This window comes from Armigeres subalbatus, chromosome 3 (assembly GCF_024139115.2).
Source record: "Armigeres subalbatus isolate Guangzhou_Male chromosome 3, GZ_Asu_2, whole genome shotgun sequence".
NCBI classification, from domain to species: domain Eukaryota; kingdom Metazoa; phylum Arthropoda; class Insecta; order Diptera; family Culicidae; genus Armigeres; species Armigeres subalbatus.
The window spans coordinates 170,525,204-170,550,124 of record NC_085141.1 but is presented as its reverse complement, the minus strand read 5'-3'; the positions used below and the strand labels follow the sequence as shown (position 1 = coordinate 170,550,124).

Here is a 24,921-nt window from a genome sequence, read left to right as displayed (position 1 = left end):
CAATAAATTGAGATTGATATGAATATCGCAAATTTTTTAGTTAGAACTGTTTTGTTGATAATTGGATTTCATTTCTAGAAGGTCAAATAATATATTTAACGAAAAAAAACAGCTTTCCAAAAAGATTGATAGTTCAAAAAACATCGACAATACAATGTATCCTCTTTATAAACTGAACAGTCCTTATCTGGCGTTTATACTTTAAGATCCACGGAATTTATTCAATAAAACAGTATGTCAATATAACAACCCTTTTTTTACATTACTAACTAATTTCTTGAATTACTTTTCAAACTCCTTTACTTACTATATTTATTTTACAAATCAGGATTATCTATTTCACTTAAGATCAATACACAAAGGTTTTTTTACGTCGATCTTTTTCAATGTAAATCAAAACCGCGTAAAAATAAACCACGTTGTTTAAAAAACCCGACGTGTTATTTCAAAAATCCGATAACAAAAATTCCGTTAAAAAAAGTTCCGTAATGACATGAATCGTGTTTCTATATTATCAGTTTGCTTGATCTTTACACGTTGTGTTTTGAATTCATGCGGTACCGCGTAAAAATAAACTACACTGTAATAAACATTGCCTAGAAATCTGATAAGGTCGTTACAAATATTCAATTAACATTGGTCTCCGGGAAGTTAAGGGGGGGATAATAAGAAATAAATATTATAATAAAAAAAATAAATAAAAACTCCTCGGATTTTTTAAAAAATGCTTTGAAAATTCTCAAAATTATCCAAATGCTATTTTGTTGCCCCCTCAAAATATTACTTTTGGGTAAAAAAAATCCGAGGGGGTGGGACTGAATTGTATCGGTCTAATTTTCTCCGTCTCTGATCTCAAAAGTTTTCAAAGCTACAAAAATTTCAAAATTTTAATAGGGGGAATGACGGCTTTGGCAGGTTTTGTTCTATTATTGTCAGGGGAGTTTTTTATGACTGATTATGCTCAAATTTGGCCTAAACATTCTTTGCATATCAAAGAATATTGTGGCCAAATTCCATAAAATTTGATTGACAAAAACTCCCCTGACAATAATAGAACAAAACCTGCCAAACCCGTCTGTTCCCCTAGCAAGATTTTGAGCACCCCTAAACAGGGTTGGTTCGCTCTGAGGAGTATTCAAGAAAAGGTGTAAAAACTTCTTCATTTTTTATCCGAGTGTATCGTGCATAAATATATTTTCTCTTTGTATGAAAGAGCGTGCGCCATACCCACTCTTCACAACACAAGCCCACAAGTGTAAAGAGAACAGGTAAATGACAATTTTCTGTTTATCAAATTGCATACATTTAGGCTGTGTTCTTAATCTTCCATGTAAATAGGTTGTTGTAAGCGCCTAAGGCTTTGGTCCGATTCGCGAATTAACATCAAATTGAACTTAAAAGTGGCACCCTAGTAGGTATACTAATGTCATTCTTTCCTTCAAGATACAATAATGAAAAATTGCTACTCTTCACGTAAAGAAATAATAACAATTATATTTAAAAACTTTCAGCAATACATGACTCTCGAACAACATTCGAAACTAGTCATAAGACGAGTTTGTACAATTCCATTTAATTCCACTACTTTATTGTTATCATTATTGACAGATACGTATTTCGACCTCAACAATAAGGCCGTCTTCAGTGCCTCGTACTTGACTCGATTTATCGAGTCGAGTCAAGTACGAGACACTGAAGTCGGCCTTACTGTTGAGGTCGAAATGCGTTTATGTCAAAGGTACAATAAAGTAGTGGAATTAAATGGAATTGTACAAACTTGTCTTATGGAAAGTATATACATTCCACTAAAAGTTTAAAATAATTTTCGTAACATTCGAAAGCTATGAAGGTGACGAGCATTTTTCATTCGACTTGAGTCGTTTTCCAGTATGCTATCGATTATCCATAATGCCAAAACATCTTGTTATTCTTGTACCACCTCGAGTCGTTTTCGAGATCGAATCAAAAGCCGCAATGCCAAACACTCGATAGAATTTCGTTCGAACCGAGATGCGCAATGCCACCCCAGGTTTCCACTACTGACGTGCACTATGTACTACTCATACAGCAGGTCTCTTCTACTGTGGAGCACTTCTGTAAAGACACTCTACCTGGTATGCAAGGCTAAAGTAAGATACAATTTTACCCGTGCTTTCACACCTTTCATCACATATTGTCGCACATTTTAAGTAAATATTTATTTAGTCTGATAGGTTGAACTCGCTCTCTATTGACAATCAAAGATGGTAGAAAAGATAAAGAAGAGCATGCAACTCGACAAGAACTAAATCAAAGTCCCTTGTCATCCGTGGTTAGTTTTGATGAAACGCATTTCTTTCCTTGGGTATGTGATTTTGTGACTATATAATGAACGTTAGTCAAAAATCTTCCCTTTGCCCTCACTCATTTACCGTTAGGGACCCGGTTTTTACATATCTGTGAAAAATAAGTTGGATTAGCACCGGTGTTCATAGCAGATGGAGCATTTTCAATAGAATTTACAGTGAAGTATATCTATTACGATATGCTACCTATCGTGAGTGCTTGTAGAAATAAAAACAAAAGAATCGGATAGATTTTTAAGTGTTGACCATCTTACTCTATATATAGGGGAACGGTTCGGCACTTCATTTCATAGCTCCCATTTCCATCCCATCAAAAACAAAGCAATGAAAAGGTATTTGATTTGTTATTTATTTTTGTGATTTTTTTTAAGCAGTGAGCACGCATGTTATCAAAAAGAAGTGACAAGATTGGTGCTGTATTTCTCGCTTAACTTTTCGAAAGGACCTAAGTAACATTTCATTCATCAATTAATTTGATTACTGCAATCGAAAGCTTTCATGTTTCTGTTTATTGCGCTATTCAAATTAATTCATGAAAAAATGTTACTTAGATCCTTTTGAAAAGTTAAGCGAGATTTCTCTGTTTTGTGATGAGATTAATATATGTTCAGTGAGATGAAAAACGGAACAGTTCCCCTATATATATAAAACAAAGATGGCATTTGTACGACCGCGCATCACTTAAAAATTGGCAGCCCAATCGTTTTCTTCTATTCACGACGAAGCTGGAAAAAGTTGAAAATCAAAATCCAATCTCATCGATGAAATGATTTTTCGTAAGTTTTGTATGGCAATTTTAAATCTTGATCACACGAAGTAGGCATTATCATTCGATAATGGAAAGTTTGATTTCTGCTTATTTTTGTTTGTTTGCATCATCCAAAAAAATCATTCTGAAGAACCGATTTGTTTTCTAGAAAAATTGTGTATGCAAAAAATGGTATCAGAAAATTTATCAATTTTTGGCGAGACAAAGTTCATCGGGTCAGCTAGTTATTGATATATTGAGAAAATCAAATCGCATTCGACTACACTCTACATGCTATTCCATTATTTCATGCACCCTACTTTATCTTCATATGCATTGCACTCCAGCTGTTTCCGGTTCATTGGTCAGCTTGATGATTAATATGAGAAACCCCAGCATCTTGGCGTGGTCATCGTCGTATCTGAAATCAGTAGGCATTAACTGTGCTAAAGTCAACGGATATCATCTACATAAATACGCCCAGCTTCGTTCAGTGCGGCAACCAAGGTGAGATGTCATTTCTCTTTGTCGTCGTCTGATGCGCGTGGCGCTCGGAACTACCTGGAACTACGTGCGCTTTCGAAGTACAGCTCGGATCAATTTGTAATGTCGTATTCCGTGAGCGGCTGACATTGGCCTTCATTCATTCATCAGTCCTCTAGGGTCATGGGTCAAGGGACGGAAACTTGATGTAACTTGTCGAATGATACATAAATAATGAAAAATGATAAATAGCAAGCTCAAGAATGTGAAAACTACATTTTTCTCAGCCAATATGATATTCAATTATTTCTCACCCCGAACTTCAAAAGCCACCAAAGTTAATGACTTATTATAAGTAGTGTTGATGTCATGATCCTCTCTTCCTCTAGGAAATCATAACCCCAACCGTAATTGAGAGCCGGGTATATAACGTACAACCCAGTCGAACTGCTTTTCCCCTCCCTTTTTGATCAAGTGTGGTGTACTAGGTCTTAATTGCATATTACGAGCTCGCTAATAAGCGAGGTAAATCGTTCATTGCAAGAAAGGGTAGTAATTGTCGGTATCATCCTTCGAGTCCATCAATCATATGGGAGTACTATTTTTGCAGTGTACATAGAAAGGCTATTTCTGTATCAAAATATAAAACAATTCAGAATTATCCACCTAGCGGTACAGGGTGATGTCTCTCGCTTGCAATAAAACGGTAAAATGAACATATAAGTAAGGTTAATATTAAAACTAGGAGGATATAATTGATACTATTTGAATCATTTGAGAAACTGCATAGGTATATCCATTTTACACGATTCCGAGAAAACAACAGAAAACTCTTTTGAATGGCACTGAATCTTTTTATTTTTTCGATACATATCAATAGTTTTTACCAAAACTCGTTACCCTGGAGCGTGTACGTACATATTAGGTAGTTTCTCAAACAAAACAAGAATACGTATTTTAGGACGAAGATCCAGAATATATAAAAATCCAGTTTTGGCCAAAAATGTCAGACATGCAGTTTCTCAAACAAACGGTTCATTTTCATTTGTCATTTTTTCTCTTTTATCAAGATTTTATTCCTGGTATTTTGTTTTGATTCCGATATACTCTGTTGTGTCAAAATGCTGTTGTAAGGTGAAACTTCATACTTTTTTTCGTGCCAACAAAATGTCAAAAAGAAAAAAATAGAGTTGCACCAATATTGCACGAAAGTACTGGCATCATATCATTTCGTCGAACTGAGCACCACCCAGAAGCAAAAACAATAATGATGCGTTTCTAGCGTATACTGCAAAATTTTACCCAATATTGTCTATACGTCATGATATTATTAACGAACTTGCTCTCGGCATATAGAGAGCTGAGTCCAGTTGCCTTCAGCATGGTCTGGCTATATAGCATTATCCTGCAAGTTGAACTATCGAGAGTCTCAAAGTATTGTATTTATCCTAGAGCAAACAATAGAGTTCATGGCCGCTGGTATAACCAATTTGTGAAACATCCCTCTGCACTAGACAGCCAGGTTGTCAAGATTGACTACCGATTCATTCTAGAGGGTTTGGATAAAAAAAACTATGGGAGTGATGGGAGCGCCAAGAAAACCTGTTCCGTCATCAGTGTAGCAGTTTACTTTTACATTCTTTAATGTTTATTAATGATGCTTTGCTGGCAGAGGATGATATTGGGACTTTGATGACATGCGTTTCCATAAAAAAACGAGTTTTGTACACGTATTCACATTACATTTATTTCTATGGTAATCATAATGTATGTTTTCCGTAGGATTCGTTTTCCATAATCTTGTAGCCGATTATATTGTTATACGATTGCACCAAGCATATTCGAGCGGTAAAAGAAGTGATAACTTATCCCGCACATTGACGATCATCCAAGATTGTTAACATATGAATCTTGATAAACTGATGCTCTAACGGCTGGCCACCAAATAACGGGTATAACTTCAATATTTTTTTTATCAGAACATAAATGACTAAAATAAAATTATCCATAATAAATTTGGAAACTGCCAATAAAAAAATCAGGGTATAAGCAATAAATAAATATAAATTTTCCCTATCTCCATGACCAATTAAGAAAATAGAACTTTTAAAAGCAGAAATTGCAATTATAAAAGAAAAATTTCCCATAAGAAATCAAAATGTTCCATTAAAAAATACAAAATTTCCATAAATAAATCAATATTAGCAAATATGAATTATATGAAAATTTTCATAAAAAAGTATAAAACAGCAATAAAACTGATCATTTTTTCCATAGATGATGATTTCTTTATGGAAAATTCTTCTTTTACAATTGCATTTTTTTCACTTTTAAAAGCTAATTTACTTTTACTTTGTAGAATATAATTAATTGGTAATGCAAATTTAACATTATTCAGGAAAAAAATATATTTATTTATTGCTTATAACCTGATTTCGTTATTGGCAATTTCTTTTGGAATGGGAGGGGAGGGGGGGGGGGTATTGGGATTGGGTATTGTTTGGAAAACGACTTAATTTAAAATCCCTTTATTTAGAACATCCGAGGTTCTTTGACATTGTACAATGTTCCGAAAACAAATTGCCCGAATTCCTTTTTTTTTTTTTTTATATATTATTTGCTAATTATCTAATACATGCATTCATCTCTTAGACTAGGTGTTCCGTGTTTTCTTAACACTATCATCCTTATTTGCTATGTTACTTTTTAGTTATTATTAATACATTTCAATTGCCTCTGGCAGTTAGAATTTTTCCTCTGGTTGAATTGAACCATGTAGGAATTACAATGTTTTCAACTTAAACTAAACTTAACCTATTTTATACTAAGGGTACAAGGAGTTAATCGTTGCAATAGAAGATTGCAATGGTTTTTGTCAAAATTGTAAATTATTTTGTTGGACATTTGTTGCAATGTCTCAATATTAGAAATTCTATGAAGTTCATTGGTACTATACCACGGAGGCAACTTCAGAATCATTTTCAGAATTTTATTTTGAATCCTCTGAAGTGCCTTCTTTCTGGTATTGCAGCAACTAGTCCATATTGGCACAGCATACAACATGGCAGGTCTAAAAATTTGTTTGTAAATCAAAAGTTTGTTCTTAAGACAAAGTTTTGATTTTCTGTTTATAAGTGGATATAGACACTTAATATATTTGTTACATTTGGCTTGAAGGCCTTCAATGTGATTTTTAAAAGTTAATTTTTGATCTAGCAGAAGTCCTAAATATTTAGCTTCGCTAGACCAATTAATTGGAACCCCATTCATAGTGACAATATGCCTGCTAGAAGGTTTCAAATAAGAAGCTCTCGGCTTATGTGGGAAAATTATAAGCTGAGTTTTGGAAGCATTCGGAGAATTTTTTTATTTTCGCAAGTAAGTGGGGAAAATATCAAAACTTTTTTTGCAATCTACTACAAATGATACAAAGGCTTCGCCCTTTGGCTGAAAGGCCCGTGTCATCTGCAAACAAAGATTTTTGACACCCTGGTGGTAAATCAGGTAAGTCAGAAGTAAAAATGTTATACAATATGGGCCCCAGTATGCTGCCTTGGGGACACTAGCCCTTACAGGTAATCTATCAGATTTAGTATTCTGATAGTTTACCTGCAGTGAGCGATCTGATAAATAATTTTGGATCAGTTTAATGATGTACAGAGGAAAATTAAAATTCATCAATTTTACAATCAAACCTTCATGCCAAACACTGTCAAATGCTTTCTCTATATCAAGAAGAGCAACTCCAGTCGAATATCCTTCAGATTTGTTGAGCCGAATTAAGTTCGTAACTCTTAATAACTGATGGGTGGTTGAATGCCCTTTCGCCAAATTGCTCATCAGCAAAAATAGAATTGTCATTAATATGAACCATCATTCTATTTAAAATAATCTTTTCAAACAGTTTGCTTATTGAAGAAAGCAAACTGATTGAGGCGATAACTAGAAGCCTCAGCTGGATTTTGTCCGGCTTCAAAATTGGAACAACTTTGGCGTTTTTCCATTTATCTGGGAAGTATGCCAATTGAAAACATTTGTTAAATAAATTAACCAAAAAGGATAAAGTATGTAGAAAATACCATCATCACCCGGGGCTTTCATATTTTTAAATTTTCTAGTAATAGATCTCACTTCATCCAAATTAGTTCCCAACGAAGGGTCAAAAACATTCTCTTGATTGAGAATGTCTTCGAAGCTCCGTGTAACCTGATCCTCAATTGGACTAGTGAGACCTAGACTAAAATTATGGGCACTCTCGAACTGCTGAGCAAGTTTTTGAGTTACAATGTTATGGAAACTCATATGTGAATATGTACGTTATGTGGAAGATATTGATTTGAAAAATGTATTGGAGGTAACCACTTTCCCTTCGATGGGACTCGAACCCATGACCCTACAGTACGCTAGACTGGTGCTTTAACCAACTAAGCTACGAAGGACCTCCGTCGGCCTTCGCAACCTAGCGGCTACTGAACGAGCTCGAGATTCCCAAATTGGACGCATAGTCAAATCACTCGCAATCCATTTCTCAAGCCAATACTTCCACATGTGTATTGTACACGTCCACATTAGAGGAGCGTGAGTATTTAGAATGTCTGGCGGCTATACACATTCTTCATCAGCAACGGTACTGATCAAGTGAGGTTGTGTAAGCATTTGCCAGTCGGTCGTCAAGCTCAGACCCGACCGCATTGCGTAGGCAAGAGCACGCAACTCAGGTTCAGTTCAATCAAAGTTAATTGCCTATTTCCGGGATTAAACCACCCGACTTGGACGTTAATTTACAATGTTATGGAAACTCGCTAATATGTGAATATGTACGTTATGTGGAAGATATTGATTTGAAAAATGTATTGGAGGTAACCACTTTCCCTTCGATGGGACTCAAACCCATGACCCTACAGTACGCTAGACTGGTGCTTTAACCAACTAAGCTACGAAGGACCTCCGTCGGCCTTCGCAACCTAGCGGCTACTGAACGAGCTCGAGATTCCCAAATTGGACGCATAGTCAAATCACTCGCAATCCATTTCTCAAGCCAATACTTCCACATGTGTATTGTACACGTCCACATTAGAGGAGCGTGAGTATTTAGAATGTCACATTCTTCATCAGCAACGGTACTGATCAAGTGAGGTTGTGTAAGCATTTACCAGTCGGTCGTCAAGCTCAGACCCGACCGCATTGCGTAGGCAAGAGCACGCAACTCAGGTTCAGTTCAATCAAAGTTAATTGCCTATTTCCGGGATTAAACCACCCGACTTGGACGTTCCTTTACAATGTTATGGAAAATCATATGTGAATATGTACGTTATGTGGAAGATATTGATTTGAAAAATGTATTGGAGGTAACCACTTTCCCTTCGATGGGACTCGAACCCATGACCCTACAGTACTGGTGCTTTAACCAACTAAGGCTACGAAGAGGACCTCATAAATCGGCCTTCGCAACCTGAGTTGCCCTTGCCTACGCAACTCGGCACGACCGAACAAGAATTACAAAACCTCACTTGATCAGTACCGTTGCTGATGAAGAATGTATAGCCGCCAGACATTCTAAATACTCACGCTCCTCTAATGGACGTGTACAATATTGCTTGAGAAATGGATTGCGAGTGATTTGACTATGCGTCCAATTTGGAGCTCGTTCCAGGTTGCGAAGGCCGACGGAGGTCCTTCGTAGCTTAGTTGGTTAAAGCACCAGTCTAGCGTACTGTAGGGTCATGGGTTCGAGTCCCATCGAAGGGAAAGTGGTTACCTCCAATACATTTTTCAAATCAATATCTTCCACATAACGTACATATTCACATATGAGTTTCCATAACATTGTAAATTAACGTCCAAGTCGGGTGGTTTAATCCCCGGAAATAGGCAATTAACTTTGATTGAAATAAAATTTTAATTCCCTCTTTAAGCGCTGGAATTGGCTTTTGAGGTTTTTTAAGAATTTTTGTTAATTTCCAAAAGGGTTTCGAACTGGGATCCAACTTCGAGACATTATTCTCAAAGTTGGTATTTCTCAGAATAGTGAAACGTTTTTTAATTTCATTTTGCAAATCTCGCCAAATAACTTTCAACGCGGGATCTCGAGTTCTTTGGTATTGCCTTCTTCTCACATTTTTAAGACGGATCAGTAGCTGAAGATCGTCGTCAATAATAATGGAGTTGAATTTAATTTCACATTTAGGAATTGCAATGCCTCTGGCTTCGACAATTAAATTTGTCAAAGATACGAGAGCATTATCAATATCACTTTTGTTATCGAGAGGAATATCAACATCAAAATTCCTATCGATATACGTTTTATATAAATCCCAATCAGCTCTATGATAATTAAAAGTAGAGCTGATTGGATTATAAATGGCTTCTTGTGAGATTTCAAATGTCACAGGAAGATGATCAGAGTCAAAGTCAGCATGAGTTACCAATTGGCCACACAGCTGACTTGAATCCGTTAAAACTAAATCAATTGTAGAAGGATTTCGACTGGAAGAAAAACAAGTTGGTCCATTGGGATATTGAATAGTATAATATCCCGCAGAACAATCTTCAAATAAAATTTTACCATTAGAATTGCTTTGAGCATTATTCCATGAACGGTGTTTGGCATTGAAGTCACCAATTACGAAGAATTTTGATTTGTTGCGAGTCAGAATTTGAAGATCAGCTTTCAACAAATTCTTTTGCTGCCCATTGCATTGAAAAGGCAAGTAGGCTGCAATGAAGGAAAATTGTCCAAAATTTGTTTCAACAGAAACTCCCAAGGTTTCAAAAACTTTGGTTTCAAACGAAGAAAATAATTTATGTTTGATACGTCTATTAATGACAATGGCAACCCCACCACAGGCGCTGTCAAGACGATCATTTCTGTACATAAAATAGTTTGGATTTCTTTTAATGGAGAGTCCTGGTTTTAAATACGTTTCAGTTATAATGGCAATATGCACATTATGAACTGAAAGGAAGTTGAATAATTCATCTTCCTTACCCTTTAGAGAGCGGGCATTCCAATTTAGAACTTTCACACAATTATTTGGATCCATTGAAACGGAGTCCGATAACAATTTTTTGTGTGTACTTCATACCAACTTGAACAGCTTCAGGAATGGTATTTGCTTTGAACATTGCATCAATCATGTGATGCAATTGTTCAGTTAAAAAATCAAAATCGGAAGCAGTCATGCTACCTGAATCGGCAACATGACCGTTATTTTCCGTTGGGACATGGGTATAAACCTCATTTTGAGAAGAGAAATTTTGTCTACCAGCAACGATGTTTGCATACGTAGGTACATTCGAAAAATTGGAATTTACTGAAGTGCTTGCTACCCGTTGACGAGCGGCAAAATTTGTTTGTGAATTGTGGTGGGTATGAATTGCTCGAGGGGCCCTCCTTAGCCGTGCGGTAAGATGCGCGGCTACAAAGCAAGACCATGCTGAGGGTGGCTGGGTTCGATTCCCGGTTCGGATTGGAAATTATCTCGACTGGGCATAAAAGTAACATCTGCTAGCCTCATGATATACGAATGCAGAAATGGTAACTTGGCTTAGAAACCTCGCAGTTAATAACTGTGGATGTGCTTAATGAACACTAAGCTGCGAGGCGGCAATGTCCCAGTGGGGGATGTAATGCCAACGAAGAGAAGAGATGAATTGCTCGACCGGTTTCGAAATTTGAGCGTTTGAAAAATTTCTACCCGTCGAATCTGGGATCCGATTGGAATTTCCCGTCATCAATTTTGCACGGGAATTCAAAACTTTTTTGCGCGAAGGGCATTCCCAGAAATTGGATTTATGATTGCCCCCACAATTTGCACATTTAAATTTATTGGAATCTTCTCTCACAGGACAGGCCTCCTTGGCGTGAGAGGTTCCACCACAAATCATGCATTTAGCATCCATGTGACAATGTTTGGTTCCATGATCCCACTTTTGGCATTTACGGCACTGAGTGGGGGTTTGGTAATTTCCCCAGGCCTGCGAAAATGTTCCCAAGTAACACGGACATGGGACATAATACAGACCTTTTCCAAACTTTTCATATTATTTAGTTCACTTTTGTTAAAATGAACTAAATAAAATTCTTGAAAAATGCCCCTCTGGCAGGTACCAGAACGGTTTTCCTTCTCCATCTTAATTACTTGGACTGGTGAAAATCCAAGTAATTGAGAAATTTCAATTTTAATCTCATCCAGTGATTTGTCATCACTGGGGAGACCTTTCAAGACGACTTTGAACAATCGCTCAGTTTTGTCGTCGTATGTGAAGAATTTATGGCGCTTCTCAGTTAAATACTGAAGAAGACGTTTGCGATCGTCAAAGGATCCCGGCAAAACGCGGCAGTCACCCTTCCTAGCAATCTGAAATGAAACCTTGATCCCCTGAAGGTTACTCAAGATTTCATTCCGAAAGCCAGAAAACTCGGCAACAGATACCACAATCGGCGGAATCCTTTGCTTTTTCGCATGAATCGAATCACCTGGGCTAGATTCGATTTGCTCAATATCATCATTAATCAAATCGAACTGATTGCTCAGTTCGATAGGAGAAAAATTATTTCCGACATTAGAGTTTGAAGGAATATCTGAATTCTCCAGCTTCCTTCTATTTTTTCCGCGCTTTGGCAGGACGGTCTTGAAACCTTGTTTCTTAGAAGGAAGTGGAGAATTCCTCTTGTTTTTATTAATACTCATTGCTGAGCGTGGAGACGTGACCTTCTAAGAGGTTTTTTCCCAGAACGGTGTCCCTGCAGGATTACCACCGCTTGTCGGAATTTTACTTCCGCAAACGGGTCCAACGTAAAACGAAGGCACGGGTCCTTGCAAAGATCGTAACGGGATCAGTGGGTACAAATAGCGCTGAGAAGCACCGTTGAAATTAAAATAGCTTCGGGTAGTATTAAAAACTTCCTTCCGCAAAGAGAGAAAGAACCGCACAGCACGAAAGCACGATGCGGTCTGAGCCCGAATTCCTTAAAAATAGCAAATCCTTGACAATAACATTTTCCAGGTAATAACATTTCCCTAAAAAATGACTAACGAAAATTATATTTCCCGAAAACGATTCTTCCCGATACACATATCCCAGAATATGACATATCCCTGAATGAAGCAAGCCATTAACATAACACTATTTGGCCTAAGGTCATTCGACATGAAGGACATTTGGGATAATTATGAACAGCATCAGAAAAATCTTGCATAGAAAGCAAGCATTTGCTGGGTATAAAACAATGATAATTATTGTTAATCGGAATAATGGTATGCCCAGTGAAAAGCAATGATTAATGTGTTTCCTTCTGAATGGTGGATGTGATTGCTTCTTTAAAAGTAGGCATTTGCCCGTAATAAGTCAATGGTGGGTGTGATCCCTTCTTTAAAAATATGCGTTGCCCGGAATATGGCATCGATGAATGGTTTTCCTTTTTTAGAAATAGACGTTTGCCCGAAACAAGGCCTTTCCGTGGGTTTGAAATCCCTTCTTCACAGTCAGTCAATGTTTCCAAAAGCCTTCTTCCAATCAAATGATAAAGTATGAATAAATAAACACAATTACCCTGTTGACCAATTGGTTTTATTATTTTCCGTTTGTAAAGGAAAACTGCAAACCAAACTGGCAATTCCGAGCAAGGCCGGGTATATAAAGCTAGTCTCTGTATACATACATTTACGAAATGGGCCCCAACGCAAAATGAGCGAGATATCATCACTTCTCGGTGGGGGCTGCCTATCCGATTTTGTTTTTTCGCACTTGTGTACAAGTTTGGTAAACTTGTTATCGTGGCTTGTAATAATTCGAAACAGTTTTTGTCACTCTTTTATAGTTGTTCGTTATCTAATGAGAGCGATTTCTGCAAACCCTGACCCTATCAATTAAAAACGCTCATGCACAAAAAGCACCAAAACTAGAGTTGCATGTAGCTTAAAGCACATACGGAATAGATCTTCATTCTTTTTTTTTTCGATATGAGATTTTCCGCAGGATGGAAAATGAAATCCTCACTGCTTCTATATTATTTGTACACGTGTAAAGATAATTTTACAGGCTATGAAACTCATATAGAACTTTTGACTATCTCGTGAACTTCCAGAACCGGCTTCCTAAACTTTTACGCATACTACACGAAACTAGTCCAGCATGTTATTCTGTAATTCTTAGCAGCGTAATTCAGACCGATTTGGTTGCAGTTTCTTATACATGAATTTCGTCATATTTAAGCATGAGCCTAAGCATGATTTACCGCCCACGGTTACTATTCCGTCTTTGCCAGGCTAGCTGTAATTAAGCAAAGAATCAACATATGATATTATGGATTGACATCATCCTCAATATGTAGAAGCTGGTGATCTAAAATTGAACAATACCGGCGCCGGCCATGTCCGAATGCATGTCAATTTAATGGATAGGAGAATGTTAACATAATACTCACTTTGATGGATGCCAACGAATCATCTGCACTTCCGCGAGAAAATACTGGGATGTTGGATATATGGGCTGTGTATTATGGCAGGGTTTATTTCGGTAAACGGTATGCCGGATATAAAGTGTAGTGCAATCGCACAGCGCAGAACATAATTACACGGGCCTAGAGATCATTCTGCACTCTAAAAGACGGTCGAAGTAGCATAAACTTATTTACAACGTCTGTGCTGCTCGGGATTCTGTTTAACTACCCAGGTAACCGTAAGCCTTAAAATAAGCCGTACGTGCGACTATAATGCTAGCACAGAACTAACAAGCTTTATACTGGCTCTGTAATAGCCCTATATAGCCAAAAAGGCGAAATATAGTGCTAATGGTTACCTGGGTAGGACTGCCTCTTCTGCGATGTCCAACTGGGTTTCTGTCTAAAGTTTGTTTACAAAATTTGTTTCCGCTCTTTCTTAAGGTGTGACCGACCCGCCCCACTTGCGTTCTCGAATTTAAGTTGCTATTGGCCTCGGGTAATAACGACGATGGATCTCGGTGTTTGTATTTGTACCTCGGTGTTCGTTTTGTTTTAGATCATAATTCAGATGTATGAGTTTGGTGCGTTGATAACTTAGCTGCCTGTTTGTCAAAATATTTCTTAAACTCGCAAAGGCAGCCCTTGCCTTCTTGATTTGTGCGCCTATGTCGATCCATCTGACGTCTTTGGGCTACTGAGCTATTTTAAGCGCTTGCAACATTCTCCACTGATTGCCCGCTATTGTGAAGCTGGAAGGGGTAGCCGTGTACACATCCAATTATTTGGTTTTGTTGACGTTGACGATCAAACCTGTCGATGAGGAACGTTCGGCAAGGTCATTGAGCTTAATCTGCATATGCTAGTGCCGTTGAATTTGGAGTGCAACGTCATCAGTCAATTCGAAATCGTTCAAATGTTAGCAGCCCGCGGTTTGCTTTACGATCAATCGCACCCCCTGTCACGAAGAGTAGAAAGCCGCAACAACTGGCGATATTCCTTTCTTCTACGGTAGGATTATGGGGGGATTGTTCCTAAGGTATCACGGAGTTATTTGAAGTAGAGTCAATTTATTACTTAAATCTATATTACATTTATTAGGACATTTGCATTGCATTACATTTATTGTTACATTTCTGGATGTTATTTGATGGTACAAATGATGTGATAAACATTATAGTTGTGTTTCGCCACACTGCTTCCCCTTCACCAAAACCTTTAAGGAATTCTGACATGACGTCTTGATTTCGTTTGGTATGGCTTTGGTGCCACGTCATTTTGACTTCTTGATGGAGACGCTTGGTTTAAAACAGTTTCAACAGGCTGGCCTTGTAATTCGGTTGAGAGGATGGGTGCTGCTTTGAAGCGGTCGACAGACATAGCTTGCTTGTTACCCTTGATCTCGACGATAAACACTTTCTTCTTGCGTCGTAGTACTCTGTAGGGCCCATCATATGGTGGTGTTAGTGGAGGTTTGATTGCGCCAACTCTGAAAAAAAAACGTGTGAGCAGACGGCGAGCTCTTTTTGGTTGTACGCTTGGTATTTAGAATGGTTACTCATGGGTGTCGGCCGTAGTTTAGCTATGATCGTCTTGAGATTCATAACCAACTCTGGTGTTAGTGACTTGGTGGGAACTTCGGAGAAAAGTTGGCCCGGTAAACGAAGCGTCGTTCCGTACGTAGCTTCGGCTGATGATGCTTGCAGTTCTTATCGTAGAAATGATCTCAACCCAAGGAGAACGAGCGGCAACGATTCTGTCCACTTAGTATTGGGGTGGCACATGATCGCGGCTTTTAACTGTCGATGCATTCTCTCGATTTGACCGTTCGCTTGCGGGTGGTAGGGCGACGTCTTTAGATGTGTAAGTTCTCGTCAGTTCCCGAAATAGCTCGGACTCGAATTGCCGACCGAGGTCGGTAGTGACTCTGATAGGCACTCCGAAACGTGCGACCCAACCACTAATAAAAGCTCGGGCTATGGTGGCTGCTGTCATATTCTCGATGGGGATAACCCAGGCCAGCGAGAGAACTCGACTATTAGTGTTAGACAGTAGACGAATCCATCGGCTGGTGGAAGGGGTTCGATCAAATCCATGTACCCATGAGTAAATCTTTCGTTTGGGGTGGTGATCTGCAGTATTGGTGATGTGTTGGGTCTGCATATTTTCGCTTTTTGGCAAGGGATGCAACGCGTAATAAAATTTCTGCAATTCAGCCGGAGATACGGCCTCACGAAGCAAACGGCTACCAGCCGAACTGTTGCTCGGACTCCAGGGTGTGAAACGTTGGGACGATAGAGGCCCGGAATTCGTTCGGATGGAATGGTCTGATTGCTGATTGCAGTGCCTTCAGCATCCGTATGGTGATTTTTAATACTGCTGCAACTCTGGATCGCCGTTTTTTCGCTTTGCCATAACGTCGTGATCGATAGTGGTAGTGATCGAAGTAATGCGGGTTAGCATATCAGCAACCTTGTTCGCCTCTCCAGGCACGTGTTGAATGCCGCTTGTATACTTACTTATGAAAATGGGATGACGTTGCTTTGTTGGTGTTGCTCGGTCAGAGCGCTGTTGAAATGCGGCAACGAAAGGTTTGTGATCCGTGTAGATACAGAATTCACGAGCAGTTATCAGATCTTTGAAGTATTTAACCGCTTCATACATAGCAAGAAGTTCTCGATCGTAGGTGCTTGCTTTTTGTTTGGCATCGCTCAGTTCACGTGAGGTCGCCAAAAATGTTGCAAGCCGCTTTCGTCGAGTTGATGAAGTACAGCGCCTATTGCAGCGCCAGAGGCATCTACTTCGAGGGCTAGTTTAGCGTCAGGAGATGGATGTGCCAGGAGAGCTGCAGTTCCGAAATCGTGTTTACATTGTTGGGAGGCTTGGTTGGTAGATTCGTCCCATGTGATCGGTGACCGATCGTTCTTCACATTCCCGTGGATTATATTTTGAAGAACTCGTTGTCGCTCTGCTTCATGATGCGGGATAAATTTATGGTGCCGAGAAAACGTTTTAGTTCTTTCGCTGTGGTCGACCGAGGAAAGTTCAGCACGGCTTCAAAGTCGGATGCCGTCAGCATTTATCAGGTGTCTCACAAAAATAATCCGATCTAGCACTTTATAGGATTGATTGTCAATCTGTTTTCACGCAAACGTTGGAATACTGTGCGGAGATGTACTTTGTGTTCTTGTTCTGCCATGATGCAGTCGTCCACATACGGAAATAAAAATCCTAGGTCACCAAAGATTTCATGAAGGTGTCTCTGTAGAGTATGTCCAGCATTCCGTAGGCCAAATGTCATGTTGTTTTGTTTGCTTGTATATTCTGAAGTATTACTGTTTAGTATTTTTCCACAACTAACCTAATATAATATAAGGTTATGATGGTGAAAGATATCCATACTACAAGATATTTTTTAACTTTTAACGTTTTTCGGAAAATAAGGAATAAGTTCCAAAACTTTGAAAATTTAATTATACTAATATTGTTACAATATATTTGTTTTTATAATTTTGTAAACATTAAAAATATGTTGGCTACAGATTCGCCTTATAAGCCGACGGTCATGGGTTCGATTCCCAGCCCCTCCACCAAACCCTTGTCAGTCGCCGGAGGTGCAGTCCAAAACGGTGGCGTTTTGTGGTGCGCATCTTACCGACACGGCTGCCCGATGACGGACGACTGACAAATTGTTCTTCTCGGAGGCATTCCTCTAACGTACCCGGATAAACGGCAACCGAACAATGCAAGGAGCAAATGGATTCACGATATTGAAAAATGGACACAACGGACTAACGATGAGATGGAACCCGGCAATGATAACAATAATGAATGTCTAAAAATAGATTATGTGTGGATTCTGTTCAGAAAAATGCCACAGTAGCGGTTTAGAAACACAGAGTACCTACCAAATGAAGAAAGGATAATAATTAAAAATATTTTGGATGTAGCGGAACGGTTCGGCACTTCATCTCACAGCTCCCATTTCCATCCCATCAAAAACTAAGCAATTAATAGGAATTTGATTTGTTTTGTATTTTTGTGATTTTTTTTCAGCCATAAAAATAAAATACCTAGTGTTGTAGGTTGGAGGAGTAAAATCTCCTTTGAAATGGGTTGGTACGCTTTCAAATTAAATATTGCATAAAGTGTCCCAGATTGAACCAAGAAAAATCTTGTCACTTTACCTTAGAGGGATAGTACATTCTTCATAGCACATAGCACATCATTCCAGTCGATCTTGAACGATCTTGCAATGTAAACTTTGTAATACGTGTACTACATGAGTTACAGGAGCTGCGGTTTTCTTAATTAAGGTCACTTCAGGCTTATTAGCGATGCCATTCGTAATTAGAATTTCTTAATTGTCATCATTATAAATTGTTCTTCAAACAGTATAATAAACGAAATAATTACAGTCTTACGTGTCTAATTATTTAATTCCTTGGATTTCAAACAGGAAATGCAAAACTAATAATTATTTCTATTTTATTATTCGTTTCAAATCTTACTTGTTATCCTTTTTTCTCGTGTGGTAGATTTTCTCTGTAATACACTTCCATTGCAAAAAAAAATAATTTATTAGCACTAAATATGACGTAAACAATTTGCATATAGTTATAGGAGCCTCATAAAATAAAACAAGCTTTAGCGCAGTTCTATCTTGTTAGAATTCTGCAGTCTGCAATGTAAATCCGACTATCCGGTTTGTCCTTGCAAACTACAAATCCCTCCATCGTGTACACGTTTCCAGTCTGCCATACTAACCGACTCAGGCAGCAAATGAGTATAACTGTATCCACACCAAACCCTTGAAAGTGAACTTGACTTGCTGAGATTTTTCATTGACTGTTTTTTTTCCTCCGCCTGTTTCTGTGTAAGGAGTTGTCATACTGCCAGTAAAAAAGAAAATAAGTACACAAAAAGCGAGAATCTGGTTTCAACATGTTAATTATATTTGTTTTTATTCGTCGTTTTTGGTGTTTTCTTGTTACTACGGCACTAGGGGTAACATTTGTTTATCTTAATTATATTCAAGGTACTTCTAAAGCACTGACAATCTCATATTCAAATAAACAACAAGTAGTTTCGCAATTACAATTTCTTTTTTCTTACAATACACACGGTAACATTGATCATCATCGCAAAATGGCACACAAATCCTTCTAAAAATTATTTATCTACTTAACTAGAACGCACCTATGCATCATAAACTAAAAAGTAAACAGTCGAATCAAACGTGTTCTTGTTTTCACCCGTAGATCTACATGGAATGTAATCCGATGTAATCAACTAAGACCCATCCAATCTTCCTTGACCATATTTGCGCCTTTTTCGCCAATCATAATCACCGCAGCGTTGGTGTTGCCACTCACAATTGTTGGCATTATACTGGCATCAATGACTCGTAATCCAGAAACACCGTAAACTCGCAGTCTTGGATCGACAACGGCTTCTGGATCCCACTCTGGGCCCATCTTCGCCGTTCCGACTGGATGGTAGATGGTCATTGAGATCGTTCGTACCTGGCAATCCAAATAGGCATCCGACAGAAACTTGTGATGCCTACAGTTAGGAAGGGGCGTCCGATGCAACCGACTGCCGAACTGCTTAAACACTTTCGCATCTGCCACACGCAGTGCTAACTTTGCGCCTTCGACTAGTGTTAGTGCATCGAATGGATCTTCGAAATAGTTTGGATTCATCAAGGGATAGTGGAAAGGGTTTTTCGATTTCAGGCGAACCCAACCACGAGATCGAGGTCGCAAAAGAAGAGGCATGATGGTCCAGCTGTAGGTATTATGGATAGGTTGGAATACCTCTTGGTAGATGTTTTCTTTGAGTCCAAGAATCTTCTTCACTCGCGCTCCTCCGTCTGAGTTCAACGAAGCGGGAGCCATATGGAATTGGATATCCGGCCAATCTTTGGAAACGTTAGCAAATGGAGTGTTTACAAAAGCGATTCCTTCCAGTCCGCCAAGAACTGTCATGGGTCCTCGTTCGTTGATTACATAGTTCATGGTCACAGATGCAGCTTCCAGTTTATTTTGTAAAATTGCCACTGGCTTATCTACTAGGAACGTAAGACCACCCATTCCTACATGATCTTGCATATTTTTACCGACTGGTAAATCTACTATGGTTTTAATGCCCAATTCATCCAAGTGATCTTTTGGACCAATGCCGGAAAGCATCAATATTTGGGGTGTGTTTATCGATCCAGCGGACATTATTATCTCCCGCTTGGCTTTGATGAAATGTCTTTTCCCTTGTCGGAAGAATTCAACTCCTATGGCTTTTTTCGTCACTGGATCGATCAACAGTTTCGTAACGTGAGAATTCAACGCTGTGTGTAAATTTTTCCTGAGCCGTATCGGCCGAAGGAATGCCTTTGCTGTACTACATCGACTTCCACGACGAATTGTTCCCTGAGCGATCATAAATCCACTTTGTTGGGCTCCATTAATATCACGATTCTCGTATCCGATTTCTGATCCCGCTTCGACAAATGCAGCCACTAGTGGGGTATGCCACGGTGCTTCTTGTACAGTTAGTAATCCTCCCTTACCGTGGTAAGGATTTCTGGCAAGATATGGATTTCGGTTGTCTTCCGATTTGATGAAATACTGCAGAACATCATTGTATCCCCATCCGGGGTTTCCAAGAGATTCCCAGTGATTGAAATCGTTTCTATTTCCTCTTACATAGATCATATAATTTAGTACGCTAGAGCCTCCTAAAACTTTTCCTCTAGGCCAGTTACAGCGATTGTTGACCATACCGAGACATGCTTTGTTCGTGGGTTCTGTTTTGTATCCCCAATCCAGCTTACTGAGCTGCAAATAAGCGGAGAGTGATGGGACGTCTGATATTTCATTCTCATCGGGTCCTGCCTCCAGCAGCAATACCTTCCATCTGTTAACTTCCGTGAGCCTATTTGCTACCACAGCACCGGCTGAACCACCACCCACTACTATGAAATCATATTCCGAGTAAAGACTCTGCTGATCGATAACTCGCGACTCAGGATCGACCCGGTCGTACCGATAATATGATATGGCTCCCAGTAAAAATGGTATGAGCCATAGACTAGAGCCCACTACAGTGGCTGTTTTGATCACAGATGATGCTATTAGTATGTTGAATACCATTGCTAGAACGACTCAAGAACAACTTAGTTGAAAATTTACTTAATAGTTACAAAAGATAGGCTTTGCCTGCCAGCGTCCTCACGAATTCGGATATTTGCGCCAATTTTTACTAGTAGCTCTCGTATGCTGTTGACTCTGAATGCGACGGTACATAATTCACTTCGCCACAAGCGAAGAGATGATTTCGTTAGAATTTTGAAGTGGAATCAACACGATTTGTTCTAATCCGGATGCGATGGCCTTTTCGTTCGGAGCTTGCGCTACGTTTTCTGCACGGGTAAAACGTCCGCTAGTTGTCCATGAAAAGTTCACCTGAAATGAAACAGATAGCGTAAAATAATTTGTTAAACTGCTTGTCCAACATTTACTAATTATTATGTATTTTCTATTATTGCAGGTAAGAAGGAAGGACTTGTTTGTGTATGCTTATTATGTCTTAGCATGAATGATTGCCCTAGCCGCATTTGTGCAATGACGGTAAGTAAAACTTAAATTGTTGGGATTGCACTAAGAAGGAAATGAAAAAATCTCACATTTATCATCTCTGTATACACTCACGATTTGTAGCGTACAATAATGAACTGATTGGAGCTATACTCTATGATAAATTCCTTGAAAAAACCTCCAATTGTGAGGACATCGGTACATTTGATGCTTTTCAAATTATTTTACATAGCTGTGCGAAAAACGTATGGGCAAAACAGATCACTTCGTTGAATGGATCAGATCAGAGTCATTCACTTTAACGATCTGAATCTTTCAACCAGATTGGATCTTTGAAACTAAACGTGAGGAAAATGCAAAGTGGTGAAACCAGGCTATTGACATCCTATTGTTTAGCCCATCGCCAGATCGTAGCCAGGATGTCCCGGGCTATATTTTTTTTTCATACTGCGTTTCAATGATGACAGCGGTCTATGTCTATTGATGATGATGACACCACGCTTGTCACCGGCTCGGGTGAAACGGCTGTCATTCTGGCTCACACTTTTGAACCGATCACTGAATAATTTCACCCTCTTCTGTTCACAACCTATAAAACATATAAAGGGTACCTACAATAAACTTTTAATTTTTCAAATGGTTAGTAATTTGCCGATCTTGTGAACCGGGTCTTTTAAAAAGTGACTTTGACTCAATCGAGTCAAGTACGAGACACTGAAGACGGCCTTACTGTTGAGGTCGAAATACATATCTGTTAAAGGTACAATAAAGTAGCCGAATTAAGTGGAATATTACAAACTCGTCTTATGACAAGTGACCATTTATAGCACTCTATTCCCGCCCTCAACGTTAATAACTCGACCGCGTTCCAACCAAATGGCTTGATTGTTTGTACATCACTAGATATCGACAGAAACTAACCATGTACTAAAAACAAGTAATTCGGTTGTAATGCGCTCGAGTAATGAACGTTGCTGACGGGAATAGGGGGTGCTGCCCAAATGGTTCTCTACCCTACATTCCACTAAAAGCTTAAAATATTTTTCTTATTATTTGTCTTATTAGTCTTATTTGTGTCATCTGTCTGCTCGAAAAATTTATAGTAGAGGACAGCGCAATTGCGTCTATGGGACAAAAAGTCTCAACTCATAAAATTACTCATAGAATTGTTTAGAGTATGTATATTTGTGAAAGGTTATTATCTTTACAATTCAATATTATTTATTCATTTTTAAAATTTTGCGCACGGATTGAGAAAAATCCTTCGATTTGCACGGAAAGTTAACATTGTGTAGTGTTTTCAACACTCCCGTAAGATTTTCGTGCAATCAAATAAGTTTTACAAAAAAACATGCGTCCATCTTTATTGCTCATGGAAGTGTGCCATTTTGCACCACCTCAAGTGCGTTTTGTCCCTGGCCAAATGCTTTAAAAAGTCTCAAATACCTACTCAATTTATGTAGGAGAATTGTGGTAGTTTTGTAAATTTTGTGCCTGCATCGATCGTTTTCCTCTACGGATCTACGATCAAGATTCTCGTAAACATTGTGTAGATTATGCGACTGGAGTCGCCCTGCTATTGAATAAAGGTCCTCCCAAACACACGCGTCGCGTCAATCGAGATGCGATTGTATCGTTTGGCGAGTGTGATTCTGTTGCCTTTAGTTTAGAAGCGTAAATGGAACGTTGCCTGCAGCGACCGACCGATAGAATCGCGGCGACTGGAAATCACTTAGGTCTGGAGGATCCTTAATTTATAAAACAATTGTTAATCATTTATATGAATTTTAAATTTGAAATAATGACTAATTCGGGGAAGTGTCCCATTTGGAGTAATGGCATTCGGGGTAGTGACTTATTTGGGGTAATGGCGCTCGTGACATTTTTTGCATTTGACAACACGCGTTTCCAATTCACCAGAATTCACTCAGCAATTGAGTAAAATTCACCACGCGTCACTTTCATGCGAGCGGCATCGCTCGAAATGAGCACAATATCAGTACGGGCTATGTGTGACTGATTGCTGATATGATTGTTTGGTTTTGACACTGAGATGTTTACTACCCTAAATTCAGTCAGATCACCAAAGGAGTGATTAATGTTTTCGAACATTACACTCAGTTCCATACTTTCTCTCTGCATTGACAGTGACATTTTGAACACTGATTAGAATCTGATTTGTAAGAACTGTTTTAAGGTGAGAACTGTTTTAAGGTGGTTATACAACAAAGCCACAAATCGGCCATCTTAGAAACCACGTGCTTTTTCTAGTGATTTTTCAAGAGCACGAATTGGGAGAACCACAACGCCCATAGCGATGAAACATCCGTAGATCGTTTGCTTACTCATGCTAAACAATCGACTTTAATTTCAGCATTGTACGAACATTATTACGCTAGATTTGAACTTTTGATAATAGGAGTAGAAACCCGTGTGGTGAATATGAAATTAACCACATGGCTTGATTGTATAATCACCTTAAGGTGAGGCTATCGTTTGAGCGAACAGTGGTTAAGGTGATTTATGGTTTTCTACTCCTATTATCAAAAGATCAAATCTAGCATAATAATTTTCGTACAATGCTGAAATTGAAGTCGATTGTTTAGCACAAGTAAGCAAACGATCTACGAATGTTTCATCCCCATGGGCATTGTGGTTCTCTCAATTCGTGCTCTTGAAAAATCACAAGAAAAAGCGCGTGGTTTCCAAGATGGCCGAATTGTGGCTTTAAAACCACCTTAAAGATCTGGCAAAGCGATGTGGAAATTTTACAACAGATTTAATTAAAACAATTCTTGACTCATCTTTATTCGATTAATGTTCGTTCATTATACTTGATCAATATTCTATTCGTGCAAGCTATTTTTTCCACTGTCGTATAGGGGCGAAGAACAATCCACGACGTCAGAGAACAGGAGTAAACGGTTACACCTTCCACGCAACGCACGTCAGCTGTAGACCGGTTTGCGGTTTGTTTTGGTGGTTTCCATCGGGTAGCAGGTGTACAAGTGGAGAGGCATTGATTTGTATTTGAACAAGGAAAAGAACGGCAAAAAAACTTGTTTTGACTGCGTGTTGCGCTCGTGGAACCGGCAAAATGAGGAGGTCGGACGTGAGCGGTTTGGTGAGTTTATTGCATTGGTTGGCAACTGCGTGCAGTGGTGTACGATTTATAGCAGAGGTATAAATCTAGGCGGAATTGATTCAAAGTTGTGTGATGGACAGCTAAATAAATGTTGCGTAAAATGATCTTTTCAACAGCTGGTTATGGAGTATGTTTGGATGAGGATTCAGAATAATGCCAAT

General features: G+C 38.8%; 2 protein-coding genes across 11 annotated transcripts in view; one reads left to right on the top strand and one right to left on the bottom strand.

The window, feature by feature from the left end:
- Nucleotides 1-24,921, top strand: part of LOC134223873 (flotillin-2) — a 619,172-nt gene that overhangs the window by 112,669 nt on the left and 481,582 nt on the right. The gene's annotated exons all lie outside the window — the stretch shown is intronic.
- LOC134224972 (glucose dehydrogenase [FAD, quinone]) overlaps nt 1-24,921 on the bottom strand; it is a 110,200-nt gene that overhangs the window by 9,574 nt on the left and 75,705 nt on the right. The window contains exons 2-3 of one of the 2 annotated variants that reach the window (XM_062704674.1): nt 19,314-21,483; nt 14,309-14,315 (exon numbers count right to left, since the gene is read on the bottom strand). In XM_062704674.1, coding sequence (XP_062560658.1) covers nt 14,309-14,315; nt 19,314-21,171 — 1,865 coding nt within the window. In that variant the 5' untranslated portion in view covers nt 21,172-21,483. Of the gene's footprint in view, nt 1-14,308; nt 14,316-18,952; nt 21,484-24,921 lie in introns of those variants that run through there. The other variant, XM_062704673.1, reaches the window with a different exon arrangement.